The sequence below is a fragment of the Micromesistius poutassou genome (genome assembly GCF_964030765.1).
Source record: "Micromesistius poutassou genome assembly, chromosome: 3".
In the NCBI taxonomy this organism is placed as follows: domain Eukaryota; kingdom Metazoa; phylum Chordata; class Actinopteri; order Gadiformes; family Gadidae; genus Micromesistius; species Micromesistius poutassou.
The window spans coordinates 6,532,105-6,556,586 of record NC_140273.1 but is presented as its reverse complement, the minus strand read 5'-3'; the positions used below and the strand labels follow the sequence as shown (position 1 = coordinate 6,556,586).

At 44.7% G+C, this 24,482-nt stretch overlaps 4 protein-coding genes across 5 annotated transcripts in view; 2 read left to right on the top strand and 2 right to left on the bottom strand.

Annotated features, from left to right (window-relative positions):
* scpp1 (secretory calcium-binding phosphoprotein 1) overlaps positions 1-1,488 on the top strand; it is a gene marked incomplete at both ends in the record, with an annotated part of 2,304 nt that extends 816 nt beyond the window's left edge. The window contains 5 exons of the mRNA XM_084466089.1: positions 45-113; positions 209-253; positions 369-407; positions 513-572; positions 685-1,488. Of these exons, the coding sequence (XP_084322215.1) occupies positions 45-113; positions 209-253; positions 369-407; positions 513-572; positions 685-1,488 (1,017 nt within the window). The remainder of the gene's footprint in view (positions 1-44; positions 114-208; positions 254-368; positions 408-512; positions 573-684) is intronic.
* A 976-nt stretch (positions 1,489-2,464) lies between these two features.
* On the bottom strand, positions 2,465-4,880 carry aptx (aprataxin). Of its 2 annotated transcripts, XM_084466085.1 has the most exons (7): positions 4,682-4,880; positions 4,489-4,535; positions 3,972-4,247; positions 3,721-3,780; positions 3,400-3,626; positions 3,074-3,177; positions 2,465-2,988 (listed from the first exon to the last, which is right to left on the bottom strand). In XM_084466085.1, exons 1-7 carry the CDS (start codon positions 4,809-4,811, stop codon positions 2,834-2,836), a joined length of 999 nt encoding a protein of 332 aa, XP_084322211.1. In that variant the 5' UTR covers positions 4,812-4,880; the 3' UTR covers positions 2,465-2,833. The 2 variants fall into 2 exon arrangements, with proteins under 2 accessions (XP_084322211.1, XP_084322212.1); XM_084466086.1 differs by lacking the exon at positions 4,489-4,535.
* Positions 4,881-4,919: 39 nt separating this feature from the next.
* On the top strand, positions 4,920-12,786 carry dnaja1 (DnaJ heat shock protein family (Hsp40) member A1). Its single transcript, XM_084466084.1, has 9 exons — positions 4,920-5,030; positions 5,712-5,864; positions 6,099-6,291; positions 6,677-6,781; positions 7,173-7,400; positions 7,673-7,787; positions 8,156-8,271; positions 10,264-10,364; positions 10,837-12,786. Exons 2-9 carry the CDS (start codon positions 5,733-5,735, stop codon positions 11,065-11,067), a joined length of 1,221 nt encoding a protein of 406 aa, XP_084322210.1. The 5' UTR covers positions 4,920-5,030; positions 5,712-5,732; the 3' UTR covers positions 11,068-12,786.
* Positions 12,787-14,079: 1,293 nt separating this feature from the next.
* On the bottom strand, positions 14,080-23,686 carry LOC311340534 (WD40 repeat-containing protein SMU1-like; the record flags this gene model as incomplete). The annotated part of the gene is made up of 12 exons (XM_084465403.1): positions 14,080-14,178; positions 14,459-14,611; positions 15,717-15,875; positions 16,801-16,927; positions 18,763-18,890; positions 19,115-19,231; positions 19,471-19,590; positions 20,286-20,426; positions 21,376-21,492; positions 22,017-22,169; positions 22,579-22,789; positions 23,592-23,686. 12 exons carry the CDS (start codon positions 23,684-23,686, stop codon positions 14,080-14,082), a joined length of 1,620 nt encoding a protein of 539 aa, XP_084321529.1.
* Between the last annotated feature and the right edge of the window lie 796 nt (positions 23,687-24,482).

The window sequence follows — 24,482 nt, the reverse complement described above, 5'->3', positions numbered from 1 at the left end:
ATTAAAGTGGATTTGTATTTATTCTCACTGCTTTTTTTCTCCAGACCATGAGTTTGTCTGATTCCCATTCATCTGAGAATGACACTTCAATAGCGGAGACTTCGTCAAGCGAAGTAAGGCAAATTTTTTATAATTTTTTTATCAAAATGATTCCTATTTCATAAAATGTGGCTGTTATCTCATCAAAAGCTTAATTTCTTTCTTCCAGAGTTCAGAGTCGTCAGAATCATTAGAATCCAACTCTGAGGACAAGGTAAAGCATTAAAATATTTATTTGAGTCCACACCCTGGTTCATATTTTGGCTGTCAAAGGTAATAGACCTTGCGTAGACTACTTTATTTAATTTTGCTTATTTTCTTGCAAACAGACTTCAGAGGAATCCGAAAGTCACTCACTTGAGGACCCGGTAAGAACCTTTTATTAAATGTTAATTTTTTCTCACCAATTTTTGTTTAGTATATTACCAGCGGTTGTTTTGAAATAGTCTGAATAACCACTTGGTATCTTTCAGATCGCCCTTATTGATGAAACTAGAGACAACAACAGTGAAGAGGACAGGAATGTAAGAAAGGTGAAATAACCATCCTGCAGTCATTGGCTTTTGCCTTGGCCCTGTCCAAAACATACAAGTTGTAATGCGCATCTCTCAATTCATCCTTGACCATCCTCGTTTGTTTTGTCAGAGTTGGCTTTCAGTGTTCGCCAGTGTCGTCCACTCGAACCCGAGGAGTGCAGAGGACAGCAGCAAAGAGGCCACGGGTCAGCTGGTGATGCCGCCGCCCCAGACCTCCGTCGTCCCCATCCTCCTCTCGAACCCGCTGGGCAGCACTATAGCCCCGGCCAACAAAAACCTGCTGGTGGCGGATGTGAGCCCGACAGCGACCGGGGACAGCAGCGAGTCCTCCGAGGGGCCGGATAACACCAACAACACCAACCTTCTCGTCGCTGTTACGAAGGCCCACAAAAGTAGCGAGAACATCAGCAGCAGCGAAAGCAGCGAGTCGAGCCAGAGCAGCGAGTCGAGCCAGAGCAGCTCGAGCGAAAGCAGCGAGTCGAGCCAGAGCAGCGAGCCGAGCCAGAGCAGCGAGCCGAGCCAGAGCAGCTCGAGCGAAAGCCAGGAGCCGAGCCAAAGCATCTTGAGCCAAATCAAGTCAAGCCTGAGCAGCTTGAGCCATAGCAATTCGAGCCAAAGCAGCGAGTCTAGCGAAAGCAACGAGTCCAGCCAGAGCATGGTGTCAAGTGAAAGCAGCGAGTCCAACGAGACGAGCAGTGCGGCCAGCGACAGCTCAGAGGGCAGCCAGAGCAGCGATGGCACCGACAAGAAGCAGATCCAGTCCAAAGACTGCTCGCAGGGAGCGAAGGGAGCCGAGTGCGAGAGTGATGAAGAGTATTTCTTCCAAGACATAGGGGACGATGCCCAGTATCCACTGGAACACCTCATGGCACTCAAAGATAACCACTTGTTGGAGCTCAGCTGGCGGAGATGATGATCCATGGGCTCCATTGAAGCCAACAGTCCCTTGGTTTGCGATTGATCTACTGTTGCACACGTGCCCCAGACTTTTTCCACTACTGTCTTTCTGCCTGTGTTATCCTCATATGCTTTAGCATTGGCACAACGAGATTGGGGATTTCTTTATTGTGTTTAGCCGTTGTATGGTGTTGTTTTAAATATTACTACTACTCTGTTTGTACTGCAAATTATATATCCTAAAGTTACATTAAAATATTTTCATACACAATTATGTTGACTATCTTGTTTTGTGTTCATAAACTCTATAAAAAGCAGCTGATGCCACGGCCGGTAAGAGAGCGTGGTGCTAATAATGCCAAGGTCGCGGGTTTGATACCCGTACTGGCCATTGTCATTTTATTTTTTCAAATAAAGGGTAAAGTCTTTGTTGATTTGACAAACATTGTCGTTATATGTTGCCTAGTGAAACGCATCCTATGTGATTTGAGGCTGATGATAAATCACGTTCACACACAAGTTTTTGAAAAAGATCCACTAGATGGAGACAAACTATACCAGGCAATGTCAAAGATGAAGATCAAGATAAAGACTATTTCCCAGTTAAAATCCTTTTGTATCATCCAGTAGATCATCTGGTGTAGGATAATCAAACTTTCTTCATAATGAAAACAATAAGCAAATGTATATATTCAGAACAAATCTACCACGTTGAAGAAGTGTCAGCATTCATTCAGTGACAAAAAGTATTGTTCTAGAATACACATTTAGAAATGTGAACTTGGTATTGGAATGATACTGTAAGTTGTAGCAGGCTACAGTGTTTGATGTGTGTAAAGATCATAACCTTGTTATATTTAGACAGATGCATTAAGGATATTATATTTTCCATTGTCAAAGCAACAGATTACAACCATTACTTAGAAAACACTTGGAAACATTGGACACAGATTACAATACATGAATGCTTGTAAGAGGACAGTTAAAACATGCCCACTATTTTATTTGACAGGGTTTTAAGTTGTTTTCAGTAGTTGTAACAAGAACAAACTTCCACTGTTTGAGCTTAAAACTACAAGATGCTCAGGTTAAATCGTACAAAAACAAATATCTCTTAATATATAATCAGCATAACATGGTCTCAAAGGTGCCTTGGCATCAGAAGGAGAGCTTTACTTTATTGATTATTAACATTATTACTTTACCCAATAACAAAAAAAATTACCAAATTAGGGTTGCACACTCAAGCTCTCAGTATCCCTGATTTTCTCATAACCAGTTATAACATAAAAAAAACAAAAACATTTTTACAACCATAGGGCTTTTATTTTGCAACTGTAGGCCTGCAATATTAAGTGTTTTTAGACAGAAACGTGAGTCTTGAGGTGTTCCTTCAGACTGGGAATAGTGGCCAGCTCTTTATGACACACGTGGCAGCGCAGCGGAAGCTTCAACAACTCACTGGTTCCTTCTTTTACTGTGACCTTTCCAGTCTTCTCAAGCATCTGGATCACATCTGTACAATAAAACCAGAGCAATGTTTACCATGTAAAAACAAACAACAAAACACATGTCATGTGTATCAATATTAAAAGCCTCACCTTGAGAATCGATGAAGTAGTCAGTTGTAAAGGAATTCCAGTGCTTCTTGTTCTTCAAAGCAGGGGAGTCAAAGTCTTGGCTGATGACATGCAGGTGAATGTGGCTGGTGTGAAACACAAATAATCGTATATTAGTCTGTTTAAAGTTAAAGTTATCTTAGGGGCAACAGGCAGAGTTATGCCTTGTTTCCTGTTCTGTTACAGAGATGTTCGCGAGTGGATTGGTTTAATAATTGTGTTTCTAAAGTAACTAAGTAATCTAAAGTACTAAGCTAGACAGGACCAGTACACCCGAAACCGGTAAAGTAACTTGGACTATATCCCACCTCATACTGGGAATGGCGTGGTAGCCGCTCCGGAAGTGCAGAGCGGGAGCGTCCTTGCACTGCGTGACCATGCGCTGCCCCACCTGCTGCATGTGTCTCAGCAGGTCACAGTGGTCCCCACGCAGGGCCTTCATGTTGGGGATGGACTCCCAGGGCAGGACCAGCCAGTGGTAGCGGGCCTTAGGATACTTATCTTTGATCACCACCACCTTGTCGTCCTTGTAAACCTTCGAAATGGAAAGACACCAGCGGCTATACGCAAGTAATGGAAAACAAAAACATGAGTTCATTAGAAAGATATGGAAAAAAAAAAATGTCTACCTGCATTTTAGGGTCCTGCATGGTGGCCTTGAGGCCATTGCTCCATATTCCAGGTTTTTCCTGTAAGAAATTGGAGATTTTTAGATTTCTCTGCCCATGCATACCATTGGCCATCTCCAGTCATCATCCAGCATCCGGTGAAAACACAGCACCAACTTATGAATACTTGAAACAGTCTATGTCGAGATAAAGACATAATTTATTAACGCTGTCTACTTGAGAACTTCAGCTAAGCTGCCTAGCCAGCTTACATTGGTTGATGGAGCAGACTCTCTGCCTGACGATGGCGCGTGGTTAGCCTGTTTCGCTACTTTAACGTTCGATGCCCCTTTACTGTCCTCTGCCTCCCCAGAGGTGGGTTCCCGGGGTCTCTTGGCAGGCGGCGGTTCTGCTGAGAGGCCCTCCTTGAACTGTACAGTGTAGGGGTAGAGCTGGTTGACAATATGGAGCTGCTGCCTGGGCTCCATCTTGACCTCCATGCCTTTGCCCACCACAACAAAGTCAACACAGGTGGGGTTTGCACCCAGCTATGAAATGAGAAAAGGAGGTGGACATTTGATTAATGAATGGTGACATTTTTCAATTTAATATTTTGTGTTATTTATGCTAATATAAGGCAACGAAAATAATTACTATAAAATCGTAAAATTAAAGTTCTGTCAAACACCCATTCGACTAACGAGATGAACGAGCATCAAACGAGAAAAGACATAGCATGCCCTAACAGCTAACGTTACATATCTATCTATCTATATCACCCTATCTTACCTGTTTAACTTTGACATATCCCTTGTTGCAATCTGCCTTCAGTTCAACTAGTCCAGGACAAATAGCATATGCATAAGTTAACGCATTTGAGATGTATTTAATGGATATGCTTACAGCCATACCCATTTTCATGGAGAAAACATTGTGTGGAAACTTTGTGTGCATGCATAGCATGTAACTGTTCACATAATACCTTGATGTCTAGAACATTTTTTATCTTTAATAGTCGTCTCTGGACCTCGACCCAACGTAACCGTTTGATGGTGAGGGAGTTGTATAGGTTCATGATTTCCGTCTTTGCTGATAAGCCAGCAAATAGGCATTTTATAATTATTTTACAAAAGCGGGTGAACAAATTACTCCCGCACGCTGCTTGACCATTGTTTTGTTGACGCGTGTCGCGCGAAACCCACGTCACTGGTTTCGGTTCATCTCGTGCGCTCCAGCGGTTGCTCGGGTTACAGAAGGTTCTAGAAGGCGGTCGTCTTGGTACGGGTCAGGGTCCATTACTATTCTCCATGAGCATCGATTTAAATTAGCAGGTAAAACATCACCAATCTCATTATAATGTGTAACGTGTTCGCGTTCCCTGTCGGTCGTGGTTCGGTTTGTTGAACACTAACTACACTGGCTGGTTAGCCGGGCCGGAAGCTAATAGTCGTTGGTAACGCCATCATAACACAACATCTGTGTTAGCTTCAGCTAACTCGGGCTATGTGAGACGGGTAGTAGATTGTCTGTATATTTAGTTTACAACTATAAACTAAATGTAAGGTGTAAGGTCATAAGGTGTCGTATTGGGAACACACTGCGTATCTTAAAATGATTAGTGTAATGGTATCTGAAGAAATGTACGAGTCGCACTCCTTGCATCACCACATACACGCAGGGTTACACAACCACCAGGGCACCCACCTGGTCCCTGGCACCGGGACTGAAGCACACTCCCCGGGGTGGAGGTACACATTAAAGTGTGTGTTTGTTTGTTTGTGTGTCTGAAGGATTGGACGGGGTACATACGAGGCGAATGTTGTTGTGTAGTTGTATCATCGATAGAACACAATTACAACTGTGTCATGGCATTATGATTTGTGAAATACCGTTTAGGCCTAAACAAAGTATTCAAGTCATACAGTCGTGGTGCTGTGTCTAGGGTTGAGAGATTAGGGAAGGTTTTCATGAAATATCAATACCAGTCAATATTAACGTGTGTGCCTTCGTAGGTACGTTTTTTAAAGGCGATCATGGTCAAAGAAACCGGCTTCTACGACATGCTGGGTGTCCAGCCCAGTGCCACAGCAGACGAGCTGAAGAAGGCCTACCGCAAACTGGCCTTGAAATACCACCCTGACAAAAACCCTACCGAGGGAGAGAGAGTAAGTCGCCATGTCTCATTATTTATAATGACCATAAACCTTCCACATACATCATTTATTACCTACAGAAACAAATTCATTTCCTGAAAGGAAACTCGCTTTAGATTGGTGATTTTTCCCTTGAAGTTGAAGTTCAGACTTTTTACATTTAATAAACATCAGCTAACTCTGTTCAATTATGTTGTTTGTTTATGTTTACAAGTATACATTTGTTTCTGTGTGTGTGTTTTTTAGTTCAAGCAGATCTCGCAGGCGTACGAGGTGCTGTCGGACAGCCAGAAGAGAGAGGTGTACGACCGGGGGGGTGAGAAGGCCATCAAGGAGGGGGGCAGCGGGGGTGGCGGCGGCGGAGGCGGCTTTGCGTCGCCCATGGACATCTTTGACATGTTCTTTGGAGGCGGTGGGCGGATGCACCGGGAGAGACGAGGTACGAGAAGATCGACACCATATTGGGATATCATATTTCATATTTGGATACATTTAGGATTTACTGAGTTCATTATCTTGTCAATTATTTGTGTATTTATCATTGATTTACCATTGTCTTAACTCTTTCTACTAGTGTTAATGGTAACTACGTAGGTGACCTTTGCCATGTCAGAGTAAAGGAGAGTCACATTAAAGATGACCATATAATAGCTATTATGGCTTTGGTAGTATAACTTTGTTTGTGTGTGACGTATTTATAAGCATGCTTTCATCAAAAAAACCTAGCATGTTTTTGAGAGTTAAACAGTTTAAACATTTCGGTAAGGGTGACAGCTTTTATTGGAATGTTCTGGTTCTTCTCCTCACATCTTCTCCACCACCAGGGAAGAACGTGGTTCATCAGCTGATCGTGACTCTGGAAGATCTTTATAACGGAGCCACGAGGAAACTGGCCGTCCAGAAGAACGCCATCTGTGACAAGTGTGAAGGTGAGCCCTGTGCTTCCAAGGAGGACATTACTCTTGAATTCTTAAATAGTTATAAACTCTGTAAGCACCATCTGTGACTCCAGCACCACCCAACCCATCACACTGCCAACGCTACATAGATGTGTTTACATTGTTGGTATTCCCCTTTTTACTCTTATTTAGTTTCACTTCTCTTGTTTGATGTGCTGTCATTGCAGCTGTAAAATAGACCAGCCTTACACACCTGAAGTCCCCATTTAGGATCAAGTCTTATTTTGAATGTAGGGGTATTGGTACAATGTGTCTCAGCTCATCATCCGAGCAGGTTCTCCATTAATCTGAAGAGGTCGCAGTAAGGCAGTGAAAACACTCCGGCCGCTCATCATCGTCCTCCTCTCTGTCCTCTGTCCAGGCCGGGGGGGCCGCAAGGGGGCGGTGGAGATGTGCATGTCGTGCCACGGGACGGGCATGCAGGTGCGTCTGCACCAGCTGGGGATGGGCATGGTGCAGCAGGTGTCCAGCGTGTGCCAAAGCTGCCAGGGCCAGGGCCGCCGCATCAGCCACAAGGACCGCTGTAAAGCCTGCGGCGGCCGCAAGATCGTCCGCCAGAAGAAGATCCTGGAGGTGCACATCGACAAAGGTACACAGTGGTCTGCATAGGGGGAAATGCTTATATTGGTAAGGCAGTCAGTTGCAGTAAGCATAAGCTTTTTGACATCATGACCTCCGGTATTCCCATGGGTCTGATTAACCTTGGAAACCTTGGATATTGTTCCTTCTTGGCTCTGAACACTAGCTGGGTGAGGTAACTGAATCACTCAGGTTAGAACCAAGATGGTCGCTTTGTGAGTAAGGCCCATTGAGGTGTAGTAAGGTCACCGGTGGCTTGACTCGACTTGACTGTCTTCACAGGCATGAAGGATGGCCAGAAGGTGGTCTTTCACGGAGAGGGGGATCAGGAACCAGGGTTGGAGCCAGGTGATATTATCATCGTCCTGGACCAGAGAGAACACTCTCGCTTCACCAGGTCACTTGTTATTATGCACACATTTACTGCTGTTTACATTTTAGTCTTATTCATTAAGTGTTGCCTAGCCTTGCAAGTCGTATTTTAATGAATGCCAACCCTAACTAAATACATTATTAATATTTAATGTTTCAATATTAACAGTGGGATGTAGATCATAGATCCCTTTCGGTGTTCAGTATTTTTTAATTGTCTGTATATCAGTTTATCCTGCTTGTATTTAAGTGTTTACAGTGTTGTCTAATAGTAACATGTTTAGTTGATTTGGGTCCTTTGTTAGCAGTGCTGTGGCGCATTACGACGGTCTTGTGTTCCGAGGTGTGAAACCATCCGTCGACTCACTGTTCTGTTTGTACTGCTGTCTCCAGACAAGGACAGGACCTGGTGATGATGATGGAGCTGCAGCTGGTGGAGTCGCTGTGTGGCTTCCAGAAGCCCGTCCAGACGCTGGACAACAGAACCCTTCTCATCACCTCTAATCCAGGTAGGAGGTCTAGCTGACATGCACTGGCCTCCAACCTCCGAGGGCCCCAAGTCCGCCTGTGGGCATCCTTGAGCAAGAGGCCAGAAGTCCTAGACAGGCTTGGCCGACTGCAGTGTGTAAGCAACACAAGCGACGTCCACCTAGATGTTGCGGATCACTGTAGGGTGAATTGACGTGCGGAGATGCCCCTCTCTGTGGCAGGCAACAGCTCACCTAGCTTAGTTTCGACTCTGATGAACATTGAAATTGTGTGTCTGCTCTGCTCTTGTAAACATTTGTTATACACTCCGTTAATATACACAGGTTAGGAGGGGTTTTCGCCAGTTTCACCAGAAAGAAAGTGTTGACTTTATTTTGCAATCGATTATTATCCACAGATGTTGGGTAGATGGTTGTGGCTGGTAAATCAATCTCTAGTGTAAATTTGGTAAAATTACGCATTGTGTGTGTTGGCGTTTTCATTAAAACTGTTAGCAACATTGTTGCATGGGGCGAAGGTATGTCGTGTCCTTAACGCCTACTGGATAATTTTTGATCTTGATCTAAATTGAAATCTGAAAGATTTGTTTCGTTCTCTCTGGCGAAAAGATTTATCCCAGAGATACAAACAGTCTCTCCACCGGCGCCCAGTTTGCATTAGGGCTTTGACTTTTGCCCAAAAATCACATTCAAAGTTTGTTTGTTTATTAATATTAATATTCAAATATATTTGAATGTATGTATTATTATAAAACGGGTGGTTTAAATCAAGCGATATGATTGGTTCCTAACTGTTGTATAATAGGCATATACATAACTGCTATGACGTCCAATCAGTTTGGAGAGTTCTGTATCACGCCGTGCCTAACTTTAACTGTTTATTTATTTATAAAAGCAATAGCATAGTTCACTGAAGCCTAAAAATATGTTGATTGATGGAGAGGGTGTAACTGTTGTAAAGCATTAGGCACACGGTGAGTGAACTCAATAGTATGCTAAATTGCTTGGCGCACCGCGCAGATTTCGCGTTTCACATTTCACATTTCGTGTTTCCCGAAACGTTCTTTGCTATGACTCTCTTTCATACGTCGTTCGTTGGTAAGGTTGGTCTGAAGCGCTTGTAGAACCTTCTTAGCTCTACCGTAGTGATGTTTCAGCTCCTGCAGTTCGCATCCGTAGCCAATTGAGGCCAAATGAAATGGCATGTTTGAATTTAGGATATTGTCTCGGCTGTTCTTTATTTTGGGACGTGGGTACAGCAGGCAAGGTCAGCTTGACTCACTTCCAATAATTTCAAAAACTCGCAACTTCAAAAAATTATTTTATTTATTTTACAATTCAAAAATGAACAAAACTGTCTTCTAAATTAAGGAAATTATACTGGGAAACAAATAAACCATTATAAGCAACGAGTGAACTTAATAAGCGATCGAAATACTTTTTGCAACCACCGCCTCTTTCCCTTGACATTTAGTTTTCACCATAAATATGCAACAAATGTAATTAAGGCAACCTGGTCTCACAGGAATCCGTGAAATGAGTCGGTCTATGTCCCGTTTACAAAAAATAATCCCCATAAAAGGTTTGAATATTAAGGGCTGCCTAATATTTGTTTGAATATTATAATTATTTTTAATATTATAATTATATTCGAATAACGAAGTTCGGAGTCGAAGCCCTAGTTTGCATCATCCATAATACTGATGCAAATTCAAAGGCTTTCATCTGTGGGCCATAGGCTCCATCCTCATTGTGTTACCTCATTCTAGATAGGTGGAGACTTAACTGACTTTATTTACATGAAATTCCTCGGGGTTGCCACTTTGAACAGAAGATAAGAATATTAAATATTCAATTGGATTTAATTAAGATCATAGTCGCCACTTTGTTGTGTTTTTCATGTGGTCTGTTGACTTTCCCTTTCTGGGGAAAAGAACATCTATCCTCCACTATGTTTGGCAGGCCTTCCTGTTTATGCTGCTGCTAACCGGTGTCTCTTATCACGTTCCTCAGGGGATCTGATCAAGCCCGGAGACAAGAAGTGTGTGATGAGCGAAGGCATGCCAATGCAACGCCGCCCCTTCGAGAAGGGACGGCTCCTTGTTCACTTCACGGTACGGAACAGCCTCTGCAGTCTGCACCACACCCGTACAACACTCCACATTGATCTGCCTTGTTATTTAAATATGATATGTGTAGTCATAAGGCATATGCATTCTCCCACAATACACTCTAGAGGGCAGGATAACCTGGTGCTATTGGTGTTGGACTCTCTGACGGATGGGTTATCGGTTCGTAAACACCAATGGCGGCAGTCTACCTGTGGCACCCCTAGCAAGATATGGATAAATATCAGCTAAATAGTAAATCAATGGGAAATAAAATAAATAGATGGTAGTTGGGCTCAGTAGCAAGAACAGACCCAGTTCTCTGTTCTCTGTACCGGGAGTCCACTTACTTAAAAGTCTGGTACAGAGGGGTCTCCGTCCATCCCTTTGCACTAGGGTCCCTCTCTGAGTGACCCAGGTCTGTGGTCCCTCCACCAGCAGGACTCTCAAGCTGTCCGTGTTCTCCCCCCCCAACCAGGTGGTGTTCCCCCAGGCCAACTTCCTGCCCCAGGGCAAGCTGAAGGAGCTGGAGGCCTACCTCCCGGGGAAGCTGGAGGAGGAGCAGCCCGAGAGCATGGACGATGACCTCTACATCTACGCAGACCTGGAGGACTGTGACTTTGAGAACCGCAAGCGACCCAGCCGCCACTACTACGTGGAGGAGGAAGACTACCCCAGCGCCGGCGGGGTCCAGTGTCAGACCTCCTAAACCCCCTGCCCCCCACCACCTGGCCCGCCTTGAATCGACCCCCTCCACCTCCTCTACCGCCACCACCACCACCCCCACCTCCCCACCCGTACGTCTGAGGTCCAAACCGTGATTCAAGTCAAGCACTTTCTGTATTTTGCATTCTGTGTACTTTTATTTGGTTTCTTATTACTTTGGTGTAAAGTGTCGAGTGGGAATGCTCCGTGAAACGTAACCAGGACGTCTTCAGCTCGGCCCCTCCCACATGCTCAGTGCACCAGGGGTTCTTCCACGCTTGTCGGGTGACGTGATTGTGATGTGATGTTTTTAAATCCAACGGGACTCAGTCGATGGCCTCTCTTTTACCGCGACCATTCCCAGGCTAAAAAAACGAGACGATAGGCGTCGCCGCCATGGTGCATGGTGGATGCACCACTCTGCCAAATGTTCCTTATGTGCGTCTAAGACCAGGCTGTGACATGAGGGGGCAGGTCAGTGCTGAGCGGTCCAGCGTGCGGATAGTGGGAGCAACGCCCTCACTCTGTGAAGTGGAGGAGGGTCTTGGTAGGTTTCCTTAGGAGAGGAGAAGAACGGTTCCCTTAGGAGGAAGGACTTCCTGTAGTCTCTTTTAGTGACTTGTAGTTTTTATCTCATGATTGTCGTGTGAGCAGGCTGAAGCAGCAGAGGGTTGATGTCGTGGTTTCAGAAAGGTGTCTTTTGAATTGGTTACCTTAAACCTGAGGCCAACGTGTTTTTGTTTTTAATATATATTTTTAATAACAGATGGATGGTACAGTTTATTATCTGTGAAGCCCCACTCACCCCCGCTCTGCTGTACCATTTTAAGGGCTTTTTGTAAACATCAAGCATAAAATTTAACAATCAATTTCACTATAACAACATAGGAGTAGCATTTCATTTTTTCTAAATGTCAATATTAAAGTACATTAATTGCATATATGATACGAAGGAATACATTTTTGCAGTGATTATATGCAAACAACTGTGAAACTCTGTTAAAGTATTTGGCATGTTTCCTTTAGTAAGAATCACTAATTAATTATATCACAAGAGAAATCTACATAAACACTTAACAATTGTATGTTAGGAAGCAGGGAAGGAAGGAAGGTCATCTCTTTGGAATAATATGATAGAAAGTGTCTAGTGTGTTTCTATGCGACAATTGAGTAATTAGTTTGAACTAGCAAAATTGGAAGATTTTGCAATGGTGATTTTGCAACCATTGCCAATAATGAACTAAAAGTAAAGAGCATTGCATTGAAATGAAAGTTTATATTACCTTTACGTGTCTAAGCCAAATGGTGGAGGTTTAAGTCTTTTCCAAATCTGGGTATACAACTGGAGTGACTCTGGTTCCAAATGTGGTTCTACACTGGAGTGACTAGTGTTACCGAGCCTTATCTTTTAAACCTGCGCTACTCTTTATGCAGCTTTCTGTCACCATTTCAATACACACAACTGTTGTTCTTGTATGATGGACTGCCATTTCATTTCATTGTTCTTATAGACTGGTGTGTATTAATCTGGTTGTCAGGGATACTGCTAACACATAAATGGTCTTACATTGTCTGCCAATATAAAGGACCAATTATTTGTTCATGGTTTATAATTTATAATTTAAAGAGCATGTTATGCAATTCTTTTTTAATTCTTAATCTATTGTAGGTTTTGTTTTGTTGTAATAAATATTTTTTGGTCCACATATTTGACTTGCATCGGAGTGCTTAGAACAAGCAGGTGGTCAACGTTCACTGTCAAAAAGTAGCCAGTCCAACAGTCCACACATTCACCTCGAGGTCAGTTCCTAAGGCCCCCTTATCAATGTGCATCGGTGGGGAAACACAGACACCTAGCTCAGTTACTAAACGTTTTATTCACAATCATGGTGACAGACCATCTACCAGCAAACTCTAATGTTATGTACAGAATGTATATACTGACCAGCAAAATCTAGTGTTACGTACAGAATAAATACTGTTTGAATGTTATGCAAAGAATATATATATATATATTGACCAGCAAATCCAAGGTTATGTACAGAATATACACAGTGACCAGATAAACTAATGTTTTATACAGAATGTATACTGACAAGCAAATCGAATGTCATGTACAGAATATATATACTGACCAGATTAACTAATGTTATGTACAGAATATATTTACTGACAAGCTAATCTAATGTTATCTACAGAATATATATACTGACCAGTAAATCTAATGTTATGTACAGAATATATATACTGACCAGATAAACAAATGTTATGACAGAATATATTTACTGACAAGCAAATCTAATGTTATCTACAGAATATAAATACTGACCAGCAAATCTAATGTTATATACAGAATATATTTACTGACCAGCAAATCTAATGTTATGTACAAAATATACATATACACACACCGACCAGCAAATCCAATGTACATAATATACAAGATACAGTAATGGTCTAACCTAACTGTGTCATGTTCCTTGAAGACATGTCAATTAATTATACACAGCACCGTGATAGTACATAACCACTGATAATATAAAATGCACAGTTGCTACTTTAGTTGATCTAGAGTAGGATTTTGAAACAATAGTGACATATTTGCAAGCATATCTGCAATAGAAATACATTTTCTTCCAGTATTTAAGCTGCTGTAGGTAAGATTCAAGAGATATCAAGAGATATTAATATACTTAACTTACCGCCTCCTCACCCTCCTCCTTGCCTTTCTTTGCTCTGTTTTGCTCTATTATTACCAAACAATTCCTGTTTCTCACTTGACAAAATCTCAATAGTGGGTTGGTTTCTTCTTTCGGGTTATGCAATAAATACTTCAATGATTTTTCTTAGTGGCCTTGCAAATTCAAGACGTCACTTTGAGCTCTGGTCAATTATGATTCATTGGCATCATGAAGAACCAAACAAATCAAGTCCTCACCTCAAAGAAAATAAACAATAGATTGTTGACAATGAAGAGGAAGATCATGCTCGTTAGCAGCCCTACAGCCATGATGACCTATGGCGTCCACAGCCGGAGCTGCCCGTCTTCGCTGTATGTGGCGATCAGGTTCTGATGAGGGTGGTGGACTATGCCAATCACATCCTTCTCATGGACCTGTGGTCCAGCGAAGGAGACAGAGAGAGAGAGAGACGGAGACAGAGACAGAGAGAGAGACAGACAGATAGGAGAGAAATATAACACAATCTTGGGTTCAGGCTGGTTGGTCAACAACCTGCAATCACTGCCAAAGCCCTAGACTAGCCATGGGTTCCAGGCCCGTATCAGACGAGGTCTTGCGGGACAAAGTCCGGTCCCCCCCCTGAAAGACAACCTGTGCTGTTCTGTCATCCTGTGCGGGCGCGGCGAGCCCTCGAAGGCCAGCAAACGGACGTACCGTGAGGGTCTTCTCCAGGCGTCCCGTGGCCAGCCGGAAGCAGCAGAGCACGCGGTCCTCCCCCACGCAGTAGACCCACCCCCCACGCGGGGACACGGTGCAGCACACAAACTCCCCTCCCGGGGTCCGCCCGGAGCTCAGCGTCCGCACCGTCTAGAGGGGGCAGACGGGAGGGCTCATGCTCATCACCTGGGCACTACAGCCAACATGGAGACAGAGGCTTGCACTAGGCCAGGGTTCCCCAATTAGTTTTGCCAGAGGGCCAAATTTGGTCAAGCATGCCACGCCGAGGGCCGAGATATCGTTTAATTTTTTTAATTCGCCATTTTTATGTGCACATTTTGCTTTAATTATCATTACTATAATTATTAGTAGTAGTTGAAGGAGTCAGTGTTAGGAGTCACACAATAATGCGCTCTTGAAACAAAATTTGTCCAAAACCTACCATTAATTTATTAAAATGCCGCTGGAACATCAGCAAACAAAAAGTCCAGCAAACAAACATGCACAGTGCGGCAGCCCCAAACATAAAAACTTAAATAGCATCAGCACAGTGTGTCTTCAACAGGGCATTGGGCCTGGTGCCATCTATCCAGATCAGTGTGTGTTCACATCCACTCTCTTCCCCTCTCTATATGTCTCTCCCTCCCTCTCTAAGAGACACAGGAAGATTTTAGTTAGTTAGCTTTAAAATGTGATACTACAATATGTGACATTAGTTTTAAACATATTAAATATGTGTAGCAAATAACATCAGTCTGTAAACAACAACAAAAAAAAAAATTCTTTTTTTAATTTTTTTTACATGTGAATGCCACTGGGTCAGCGCGGGCCGGACATTTGGCTCCTGCGGACCGGATCTGGCCCGCGGGCCGCTAATTGGGGTTCACTGCACTAGGCACTTGTACCAGGTCACATGACTTTAAACTAAAACATAACACATGCGCGCCACTAAATACTATATATACTATATACTAAATACTATTTTTGATTTGCTGTTATATTGAATACAAAACACTATCGTAACAATATAGCACAGGAGAACCCTGGACAACAGCAGGACGTAGCTGGATGGCATGAGGTTCGAGCAATTTCCAAAACATGACAAAGTATTCAAACTTTGTCATGTTTTTGAAATTACATGGAAAGGGGACATATTCTTTCCTTATGTTTTCGACGTCATTCGACGAGGACTTGTCGAGCGATACTCGTGGCACATGACGGTGGCATGTGTCGGTCTCGAGGTCCTCCCACCTACCTGGCCCTGTAGGTTCATCACCAGCAGGGTGCTGGAGTGGGTGCAGGCCACGAAGAGATCGGGGTGCTGGGGCAGTGGCAGGACGTTGTAAACCGGGGTGTCCGGGCCTGACAGCGAGGTGAGAGTGTGGAGGCATTCTGACGTCTTTGTGTTCCAGATCTGGAATGATCCAAACCGTGACATCCTTAGGGGTGCACCGTTTTGGGTCAACTAGTGGTCTAGCGTCATACAGCCAGAACCATCAAACCAGTTGGTTTCCCGCCACATTCAGGCTGGCTTCGCTATAGGCTATATTATCGGCAGATGAAGTGAAAATGATAATAGTGACTGTGAAGTGTGTGTGGATGGAGCAACATGGAGCACCAGGTCATGTATCATCGTCTGCAAACTTCTACAATGAACCATCTTTCAACATCACCACCCTGCGTCCTTTGTCTGGAGAAGCCCAATAAAAGCCACCTAGGTGGCGTGTAGCAATGGGCATTGATACAATGATATCAAGCGATAGTCCGATATTACCAATATCGGATATTCAATAACACGCAGGTTTAAGCAAGCACTCCGATTGGTCAATTCCCATTCTCGAGTGTGTTTAAATGCCTGGTGAAAGAACGGACAAAAAGATTGTGCCTAATTACAGAAAGTATCGCTACGCTAACTAGCCGAAACTACTTTCATGAGCCTAGTTTCCATAACAACGTTCAACTGACCAAGAATCGGCTATCGTTACTATAGGAACTATTTTCTGATGGAGATGAACTCGGGCAGAAAGCTTGAATTTGAGGACAAATTAAAATAATATTAAAATATTTTACAATATCGTTGATAATGAAGATGGTTTGTGTTATTGTGTTATTATAGTTTGTATTATTGTGTTATTACTTGAAGCACAGGACTTCGTACCAATAATGACATTCAAGAACGCCATCTCGTGTAAGATTGCTTAATTAAAAATCGTTAATGCCTTTTACACCAGAACTCTGTTGAATGGGGGTCATGTGATTATGGTGACATGTGGAACATGGTACAACACCGCCCCACGGCCGTGTCCCATCCGGCGTCTGGCGTCACACCGGGAGACTACCTTGACCGAGGCGTCGGACGAGGCGCTGAGGATGTGGCGGCCGTCCTCGGTGAAGGACACGTCGTTCACAAAGGACGCGTGACCGCACAGCCTCCTCAGCGTCCTCCCGGAGCGCATCTCATGGATCCTGGAGAAACGCGAAAGATGGATTCAATCAATTATTAAAGAGCAATTGTCGGGGAAGCCGATGGATTGAGAGTGGGGATAGAGAGAGAGGATAGAGAGGGAGAGTGAGAGAGGGGATATAGAGAGAGAGAGGATAGAGTGAGAGAGATCTAGTATACAGCAGAAGCAGCCGTCTCTTTTCTGTACACCAGCCACTCTGCATTTCCTCCAGATGAGGGCTATGAAGGATCGGGTTGAAAAGCAAACAAACACCCACTGATGGGTGGAGGGTATTTTTAGCTCCTATAAAACGCCTTGAGATTAGCTCAAGCACCACAATATGGACGCCTCTTTCACCCTCCCTTTCTCTCCCCCTCGCTCTTTCTCCATGCTCTCTTCCTCTTCCCGTCTCTCTTGTTCACCCCCACTCTTCCTATCCATCGTCTCTCTATCCCCCCGTCCCAGCTCTCTCCTCCCTTGGTGATTTAGGGTGAAGGAGCATCGGTTTGGAACAGAGATCTTGTGGTGCAGCGCGCAATGCACATGTTGCAGTGTTGTTGTTCCAGGCGCACATGGACTGTGTGTTACTCTCCCACTCACCCAGCCCATGTGCTCATGCTGCAGTACACGGACAACATAATACACTTAGAATGCTCAAGACTCCCAGAGCTAAAAGGGAAGCTTGGGCTGTGGTGCGTGTGTTGCGCCGGAGAGAGATGTATTAGTGTCTCTCTGTGTGTTGACGCTAGGTCAAGCGTGCATGTAACGCAAAATGCACATCCACGCTGAATATTCTGGAGACGCGGTGTGTGTGTATGTGTGTGTGTGTGTGTCAAAAAGGAAAGGAGCATCTATTATTCTATTATGGTACCAGGGGACAATTATGGGACCAGGAGAAAAGCAAGGGGAGCTGCAGGCTAGACTGTAAGCAAAGCTACCATGTTGGATATAACCTTGTTTAGGATGACAAGACTGTAGGCCACTCTATCTGGAAACTGTGAGCGTGCCTTCAGGTGGGGATAGTAATTATCCAGCCCTTCTGTCGGTTTGTATGTCTATGCGTAAGGAGTCATAGAAACCCCTTCAATTCAAGTAAAGCCAAAGCAGTCCCACCCTTTGCAAATGGGCAATGCACATGCGCAAGACTGCTTAAAATGAAGCATTACCTTAGCGAGCATTCTGTTAGCAACACACTCTGAGGAAGAGATCACATGATTTAACAGGTGTATCACTCAGATTCAGAAACAGATAAACACATTCATCCACCAAACATAACAATGCACTGGAAACATTGTACTGAGAATTTAACAGGAAATAACTTAAGCCTCTTTCACACAAAGTTTGTGGTAAAATACTGGGTTAGCCTTTCAGGCACCGCTAGTGATTAACACTATTCACACATACATGCAGCTACGTTCTGGAAGATTTCTGTCTTTCACCCTTTCTGGCACATAGATGGGCCAAGAGACAGTCCAGCAGATGGATGGAACAGGTGAGTCTTGAACAGGCAGATTGCTCTTGCAGATTTCCTGGAATATCGATCCCATATAGGAGATCTTCCGGAACTTTGCAGGGTAAGACTGCATGTCGGAAAGGGGCTTTAGTTACTCACTGTGAATGATTCTACAGAACATGTATTGTATTTATATTGACAATAATGTTTGAAATAATATTCAGTGATATCCAGCATACATCTAGGTGGACACCTAGTCAGAAGAGACGACATTTTCAAAACGACTTGTAACGGCTAATCACACTCACACCTGGTGGTATAATAGGTCACCTTTAATATTCCCTGTTTTTATTGTGTCTACCTCATCCGCCGTGTTGTTGTTCTCCGCCCAGCGGGCTGCTCACCTGACGGAGCAGTCCAAGGAGGAGCTGAGGATGAGGCTGCCGTCCTTAGAGAAGCTCACACAGGTGACCCCCTTGGAGTGGGCGCGCTCAAACCTGCGCAGACACAGCCCACTGTGTATCTTCCACACCTGCACTCACACACACACACACACACACACACACACACACACATACACACACGCACGCACGCACAGAGATCAGAATAAGAGTGGTAACTCTGCTTCTAAAGTTCTAAATTAGTCCAACGAGAAGATGCTGCGGTCCCGAAACGGTTTCATGGAGGAGAGAACAACCCACGACCACAACGTACCACACAGCCGTTTAACGACCCCTGTGGTGCTTAAGTGCCGACCTTTATTTTGCCGTTTTGCGCGCCGGTGGCCAGGAGCTCCGTGTCGGGACTGAAGCCGAGGCAGAGCACCGCAGCGTCCATCATCATGAAGCTCTCCAGGGCCTGGTACCTCAGATCCTACGCACGCACGCATGTGGCACGCACACGCAAACACACGCCAACGAGCACACATACAAAAACACATGGCAACGCAGACACACACAATACAGTATGCAAGCACACACACGCGTGCATGCAGTACGCACGCACACAGACAAGCACACACACACACACGCACACGCACACGCACGCACACACAGTGATGAACTAATGGCATAAAATGATCCGTGAAGATGAAATGAGAAGGGTCTTCTTACCCGACTGATCTTCCTGGTCCTGAAGTTCCACACCTCGATGAAGCCATCCACCGAGCCGGTGATTAAGTATCTCCCGTCCGGGGAGAAACCTGCACAATCCACGTGCGCCTGCTGTCCAAACTACGTTAAAAAAATTAACATCTAGAACTTACTCACTACACTAACTGCTTTCAATATGCAGATGTATAAAGTTCCACTACTGACACAATAACGAATAAGGTGGTGGTGGTTTGTGATGATGACTTAATCATGAATGAGTTCCAGATGGTGATGGAAAGCTGCTGGATTTGTTAACCTTTCTCACAGGACCTTAAGCTCCATCTGGAAACTGTTAGAACCCCTTCAGCTGATTATTTATCTCTCTCTCATGTGTGTGTATGTGTATGCGTGTGTGTGTATGAGCGCGAGCGTGTGTGTGTGTGTGTGTGTGTGTGTGTGTGTGTGTGTGTGTGTGTGTGTGCGTGCGTGCGTGTGTGCGTGCGTGCGTGCGTGCGTGTGTGTGCAAAATGATGTTCCCGGGCCATGCTGTGAAGGGGCAGTAGGATGAGATGTTGGACATTGGGGTTCTGAGTCCAACACTCTAACCACTAGGTGAGCATGTCCTCAAGAAGATCCACTACACAAAAAACGTTGCAATGACGTGTAAAATGAAGTCAAAACCAAGGATCCATCACATACAACACATTGTCTTCAACACTCATCTTGACCAGGACTCCCTGGAAGAAGAGATATTGTATCTCAATGGGACCTTCCTGGTTAAATAAAGGATAAATAAAAAAAATAAAAAATTGTACTGTCCAACATCTGGCTACTACCTTAATGTGGCCATAGAGCCATGTTGGGCAGCTCTCCTCCTCTTCCGGGCTGTTCTCTGCATGGCTACAGGGGGAGGGGGTGGAGGAGCCGTTGGGGACGTCTGGAGCCAGGAGGGCTGGCTGGTTCTGCAGCTTCAGGGACTGCAGGGGCGGGAGCAGCACAACAGAACATGATGCAGACTCCCCCGGGGGTACGTGGCTGGCTCTGTTGAGTGATGCACGGCTGACTGCAACGTGACTCAGTGGCCACGCTAGTGATAATGGAGACCTTTCATCATATCCTAGGAACGAGGAGAAGGGCTCCCGTTTGTGGGATCATTTTTTTGACCGCATCAAATGTCCTTGAAATGCTTTAAAATGTGATGTTAAATGTGAAAGGATATTAAATGTATGAAAGAGGAGGGTTATTGTCTGTGGGATAGACTCGATGTTTGGCTGGCTAGAGACTAGCTAGAGTCTAGCTAGAGACCTGTTGGTTAAAGGAGGATAATGAAGGGGTCTAGCTAGAGACCTGTTGGTTAAAGGAGGATAATGAAGGAGTCTAGCTAGAGACCTGTTGGTTAAATGAGGATAATGAAGGAGTCTAGCTAGAGACCTGTTGGTTAAAGGAGGATAATGAAGGAGTCTAGCTAGAGACCTGTTGGTTAAAGGAGGATAATGAAGGGTTCTAGCTAGAGACCTCAGGTCTGAAGGAGGATAATGAAGGGGTCTAGCTAGAGACCTGTTACCTGAGTGGATAATGAAGGGGTCTTGTTAAAGACCCTTTATCTGAAGGAGGATAATGAAGGGGTCTAGTTAAAGACCCTTTATCTGAAGGAGGATAATGAAGGGGTCTAGCTAAGACCCTTTATCTGAAGGAGGATAATGAAGGGGTCTAGCTAGAGACCTGTTACCTGAGTGGATAATGAAGGGGTCCAGTTAAAGACCCTTTATCTGAAGGAGGATAATGAAGGGGTCTAGCTAAGACCCTTTATCTGAAGGAGGATAATGAAGGGGTCTAGCTAAGACCCTTTATCTGAAGGAGGATAATGAAGGGGTCTAGCTAAGACCCTTTATCTGAAGGAGGATAATGAAGGGGTCCTTCACTCACTCCGACTAGCCCCAGGAGCCCCATGAGGCGGGATGGTGGCACCACGCTGACCTCCCTCACCAGGGACTGGGCGATGGCTCGCCGCCGCTTCTCCTTCCCGCTGCCGCTCGGATACGCCTGCAGGGGGCAGCGGAGCACACTTAGCCTTAAGTCACAATTAGCACCCTTTGTCAACCCTTAGGGACTGTTAAGGCCAAATCACAATCGTTGAGCAAGTGATGTGAACAATGTGAACATTTGGGGAGATCCCCTTCTCTCCTCATCCCCATCTCTGCTGGGGTTGGTAGCCAGTTATCGATAATCGGTCCATCGTTTTATTTCGCCAGCTGCGAATTTTAATTTTTTTCTGTTCAGTTCATTAGTAATTCAGCTTTAGCTGTAACAGACTGTTAGCGACCACGATCCGTAGTGGTTCTAAGCACTTAGCAACTAGCAATTAACGCCCATCTGACACTAGCATGCATCAGCCGTTAATGACCATTAGTAACCATTAGCAACGGCTGGCAACCTGGACCACCACATTAGTAGTGTGGGGCATACAGTTCAGGCATGCCCCCAACACACAATCACACACACACACACACACACACACACACACACACACACACACACACACGCAATGGCTGTGTGGGGGTGTTTACCTCCAGGGGGTCAAAGAAGGCCCTGGTCAACAGGCCCTCCAGGTGTCTGAACCTCCCCGGCTGGCTCCTCTTCAGCAGCAGCATGGGCTCTGTCTGCTTCATGAGCGACCGGGCCGCGCCCACCTCCCTCATCTCAATCAGCTCCAACACCACCTGAGAGCAAGGGGGGGAGAATTTAGTGTTTTCCTTGGGTTTCCTTCTTTGGGATAGTGTTCTGTGTGTCTCGTAGGTACCACATTTTTGACACACGTACCAACTCTTGTACGACATAATCACGGCCGCTCGTGTTCATTCTATGATTTGTCGTGCCACTCTGTGTCTTTACGCACGCTATAAAAGCCATGGCAGCGCATGGACTGCCTGCACACTTCACGACTGCTGCATCACGTTGACTATAAACCACACTTAGTGGCTTTGGACAAAAGCATCTGCTAGATGACCAGACAGCAATGCCTCATTGACTGCACTGTTCCACGCTCGGATACCCTGCCTTGGATTAATAAAGAACCATTTAAGTGTCCTCTGTAAGGGAAAGAGCGGATGAGCAACGAGCAGGTCCCACCTGCTCGTAGAGGTCCACCAGCGTGTCCTGGGGCAGCTTGAGGGACTGGATGGCGAGGAGCACGGCGTCCCAGTGTCCCCGGGTGACGTCCAGGATGAAGCTGTCGATGGACTCCACAGTGTTGAGGGACACGGTGGTCTCCTCCTGCAGGGCGCTCAGGGTCCGGTACAGCTGGTTCTCCTTCAGGTACTGCATGATGAGCCGGATCACACTGCCAAATGTGACAGTAGACACTGTCACATTTCTTGGTGACAGTGTCTACTTTGAATGTTGTTGTTGTTTTTTCTTTTGAAGAGGTTACTGTGATTTCCCTGGCCCGAGTCAGACTGATTGGACCCTATCCGTATGCAACAGGTTCAACCAGCCATTGCCACACACCCTTAGGAGCTCTCCAACATGGCAACATGTTACCCTCTCCTGCTCAGTATTATTTTACTATAACTATGCAATAATCTGGTTCCAACACCACGTGTGTAGCATGGATATTGTAACAGTTACCTTTAATTAAAACCAGAGATGTATTGCCCCGGCAGTTGGATCACATTCAATAATATAGACAGCAAGGTCACTGGATGTCATGACACAAAGATGTTGATTTCCTTTACATGCAGGGATCCATATGGGATAGATATGGGATAAAGACACATGCAGTGATGCTGATTTGATGGTGAGATTGCTTAGTTCAGAGGGGTCAACAGACACACCAACCATGTAATTACTCCTCAGAAGGCTTTCAGTTACAGAAATAACTTGCTAAATGTGCTGAAACAGAAGAGAGATGAAAGGTACAGCGAGACCCACAGGAATATAATCTAATAAATAGAAACATATAAATTTGATGTCATCTGACTGTGGGTTAGGCTGAGTTATTCCCCTGTCTCTTGTGAGGAAAAAATACAAACCAATAAAAAAAAAGCTAAAAAGCATTTCCAATTAAAGAAAAAACGCAATTACCTTTGTCGATGCAACCCTAGAATTCAAACTCAGACATTTTGAATACCCTACTTACTTACTCTGCAGATTCCATCTCCATGATGTCCTGCTTGCCGAGTTGGATGCTGGCGCTGTGGATGATGCAGCTGCACAGTGCTGCTAGCCAGAGCCACATGAACGCAAGGTCCACCCACTACACGTGCGTTTGTATTTCGCATTTTGCTGTAGGCGCGACATAACCCCTCTAGCGCCCATAGCCCTTATGGACGCATGCAAACGGGAACACATCACCGTGCACGCAGTAGAAATACCCTCAACACGCACATAATAACATGCAGCCGGAGTGACTGCAGCCTCACGCACACCGCTGCGCTGATCAGCACCAAGGACAGACCTCATGTCTGAGGCTCGCATGTCGCGCGTCGCGCGTGCCTCCACGATGCAGGCCTACAAATAACACTTTATCATGATGGATTTATCAATTAGTAGTTAACATTATTATATAAAGCATAAGTTATGACTATTATTTTCTTTAATTCTTTCTTTGCGAGTGGCATTTTTCAAAAACGCTGAATAATGATCCTACCGCAGGACAAAACTACAAATCGTTCCCCTGTCTTCTCCTGGTACATTAAGTTGTATTGGGACGTGTTGTTTAACACGGGACCGTCAGCGGGTTTTTTCATCGTTTCTCGACCACGTCATCGTCCTTTACCAAGGGCAAATTAAAACCACTGCCTGTTTACATGATGAGAATGAATTAGGCCTATACATAACATGCTTACAACAAGCCACTTCACCGAGCAGGCCTAGTAATAAGCCTAACTACGCCTAATAGATTATAACAACGTCGTCGGTGTGCGGATTTGACAACTGCGTGGGCATAAGAAGGCCTATCATTTTGGCGGTTAGGCTAATTACGTTTATAATGGACTCATTTAGTCATTTTACAACAAAAAAAAGAAAAAATA

Bases quoted from the DNA above. Each gene is read 5' to 3' on its own strand.
- aptx (XM_084466085.1), bottom strand. From the start codon at position 4,811: ATGCCTATTTGCTGGCTTATCAGCAAAGACGGAAATCATGAACCTATA. The intron at 3,627-3,720 runs GTAGACATTTTT...TCCATTTCGAAG, and splicing joins TGCAGGACCCTAAAATGCAG to GTTTACAAGGACGACAAGGT. The intron at 2,989-3,073 runs GTGAGGCTTTTA...TTTATTGTACAG, and splicing joins CTACTTCATCGATTCTCAAG to ATGTGATCCAGATGCTTGAG.
- dnaja1 (XM_084466084.1), top strand. From the start codon at position 5,733: ATGGTCAAAGAAACCGGCTTCTACGACATGCTGGGTGTCCAGCCCAGT. The intron at 6,292-6,676 runs GTACGAGAAGAT...CTCCACCACCAG, and splicing joins GATGCACCGGGAGAGACGAG to GGAAGAACGTGGTTCATCAG. The intron at 7,788-8,155 runs GTCACTTGTTAT...TGCTGTCTCCAG, and splicing joins GAACACTCTCGCTTCACCAG to ACAAGGACAGGACCTGGTGA.